Genomic DNA, 2,136 nt, shown 5'->3' on the forward strand with positions numbered 1-2,136 from the left:
GTAATTTTTTTTCTCAGTGCAAACACTTTAATTTAAAATAAAAAAATTTTACTTGCTTCAAGAAAATTATTTTTTTGAGGGGTACCTGAAACAAATTTATTTGTTTTAAGTAATTTTTTTTCTCAGTGTAGGTAAAAATGTTGTACAATATTATAAGGATGTCATTATGACTTTATTTATCACTCGTAAGTCGAAAATAATGTAAGAATTGACATCATTATCACATTAATTGCTTTTATACCTACATGTTTTATCTGAGAGTGTTCTTTGGATAGATTTGAACCTGGACTTTCGACACAGAAAGCTGCTGCATAGCTCCTCGCACCACGATCGCCACACTCGTGTTTCATATTAGAAATATATTATTATATTTTTAATAACGTAAAAACATAAAGCATAAAATATCTTATGCATGGATGCATTTGTCTGCATTCATGTGAATACCGTGTACGTAAAGAAAATAGAATTAAATAAGAAACTGCAAATATCTTTTAGAAATAACCATTTTGTAATGTTATTTTAATGTTCTTCTTGTCAAATTTTTCCATTTATTTTATAAACGCAGTCGTAAATTCCATCAATTTTTAATGCATTTAGAATTAAAACTATGTCCTAATAATGCTCACAAGAACCAAACAAAATATTTACAATAGATTTACTAAGATTTAATACTTGTGCATTATTTAATGTCAATAAAGTATTTAATACTAATATCGTAAATATATGATTTAAATTTGAACACAACAAATAACGGCTAAAGCATAAATAACGGAGCAGACAGCATTACATTCAAAAATTTTTAATCCAATTAATTACGAAAGGAGAGATACACTCATGCAAAATTTCTCAGTCAGATATACACTGAAAAAAATTAATAATGCTTTCTATTTTTAATGCTAAGCTATCTTTGATATACTATTGACAACATTTTATCAATCAAAACTATCATTCTTGATAGGATATAAATTATTGCAGAATTAAATTAACGTTTAAAAACATTTATTACGCGCGTCGCATTTTTTGTCTTAACTATACCAGAGAAACACATTTACGAAACTCTTTTGTCGTCTCAATTCAATCGATATTGAGAAGTATCTCGATAATTATCGTTATTCGATATTTAAAAGCTCTGATATTTTGAAAAGTATAATCGTAAAGTTTGTTGTAGAAACATGTATAATTGTAATTAGCAAAATGGGTGAAAAATAATTAAATAATAAGTTATATGCTCAAGCTTCTGAAAGTAAATATAATTTAACTTGATAATACATACACATTTGTATATGTATATATAATATACGATTACGCGTATCTAAATACAACTACATATACATACACGATCAATACATACTTATGTGTGCATATGTTTTTACACAGATATACAAATTTGCAGATATAATCCAGAATACGTTATATATATATGTATGTATATTTTTTGTAAAAGTGCAATATAAATAAAGCGCCAAATTGATTCGTAATCTTATATAAAACAATAATAAAACGATTCTTCTTTTTAATGCAGAGCTCACTCAATATCGCAATAGCGTGCATCTGTAATAAAGAGCGATGAATATGTTACGCACTTTTTACAACAAGAATTTTTACACTTCTGACTTTCCTTTTTGCTACTTCTTACCAGATGTTACGGATAGTATCCAGTCTATGTAAGCTCCTGTACGTGTATTTATAGCAGGCTCATCTGAAGCACATCCTGTACCGCCAACTATAATGCCAGCCAAAACAAGCCTCTTCGTGTTAGGATTCTGCCATAGAAGAGGTCCACCACTGTCCCTCTACATAAAAAAAAGAAACTATGATTGGTAAATAATTTTTACATTATAGTTCTTGAATAACACATTTTGCACATTTAATAATAATATTTAAAACAATAAAAAATGATCTCTTCACCTGACAAGTATCCTTTTTCGGAGTATAAGTACATATGTTACCGTTGGTTACAGCAGGATAAGTATTGCTGCATTCTTGAAGAGATATTATATTTAAATCCACTTTTTGTAGCGTTTTCGATTCACGGCCGGCATATTCCGTTAAACCCCATCCTAATAATTTAATGAAATTAGAATAGATAATTGTATCAATCACTATGAAAAAACTGAGAAAATACTAACCCAACGC

At 28.3% G+C, this 2,136-nt stretch overlaps 1 protein-coding gene across 1 annotated transcript; it reads right to left on the minus strand.

Moving 5' to 3' along the window:
• Positions 1-1,237: 1,237 nt before the first annotated feature.
• LOC105462040 (venom serine protease 34-like) lies at positions 1,238-2,121 on the minus strand (the record flags this gene model as incomplete). Its single annotated transcript, XM_011708565.1, has 3 exons — positions 1,238-1,551; positions 1,637-1,793; positions 1,909-2,121. Coding segments are annotated over 3 exons (396 nt in total), but the record flags the coding sequence as incomplete, so codon positions are not given.
• Positions 2,122-2,136: the final 15 nt, after the last annotated feature.

The sequence above is a fragment of the Wasmannia auropunctata genome, unplaced genomic scaffold (assembly GCF_000956235.1).
Source record: "Wasmannia auropunctata unplaced genomic scaffold, wasmannia.A_1.0 LD272429.1, whole genome shotgun sequence".
Lineage (NCBI taxonomy): Eukaryota > Metazoa > Arthropoda > Insecta > Hymenoptera > Formicidae > Wasmannia > Wasmannia auropunctata.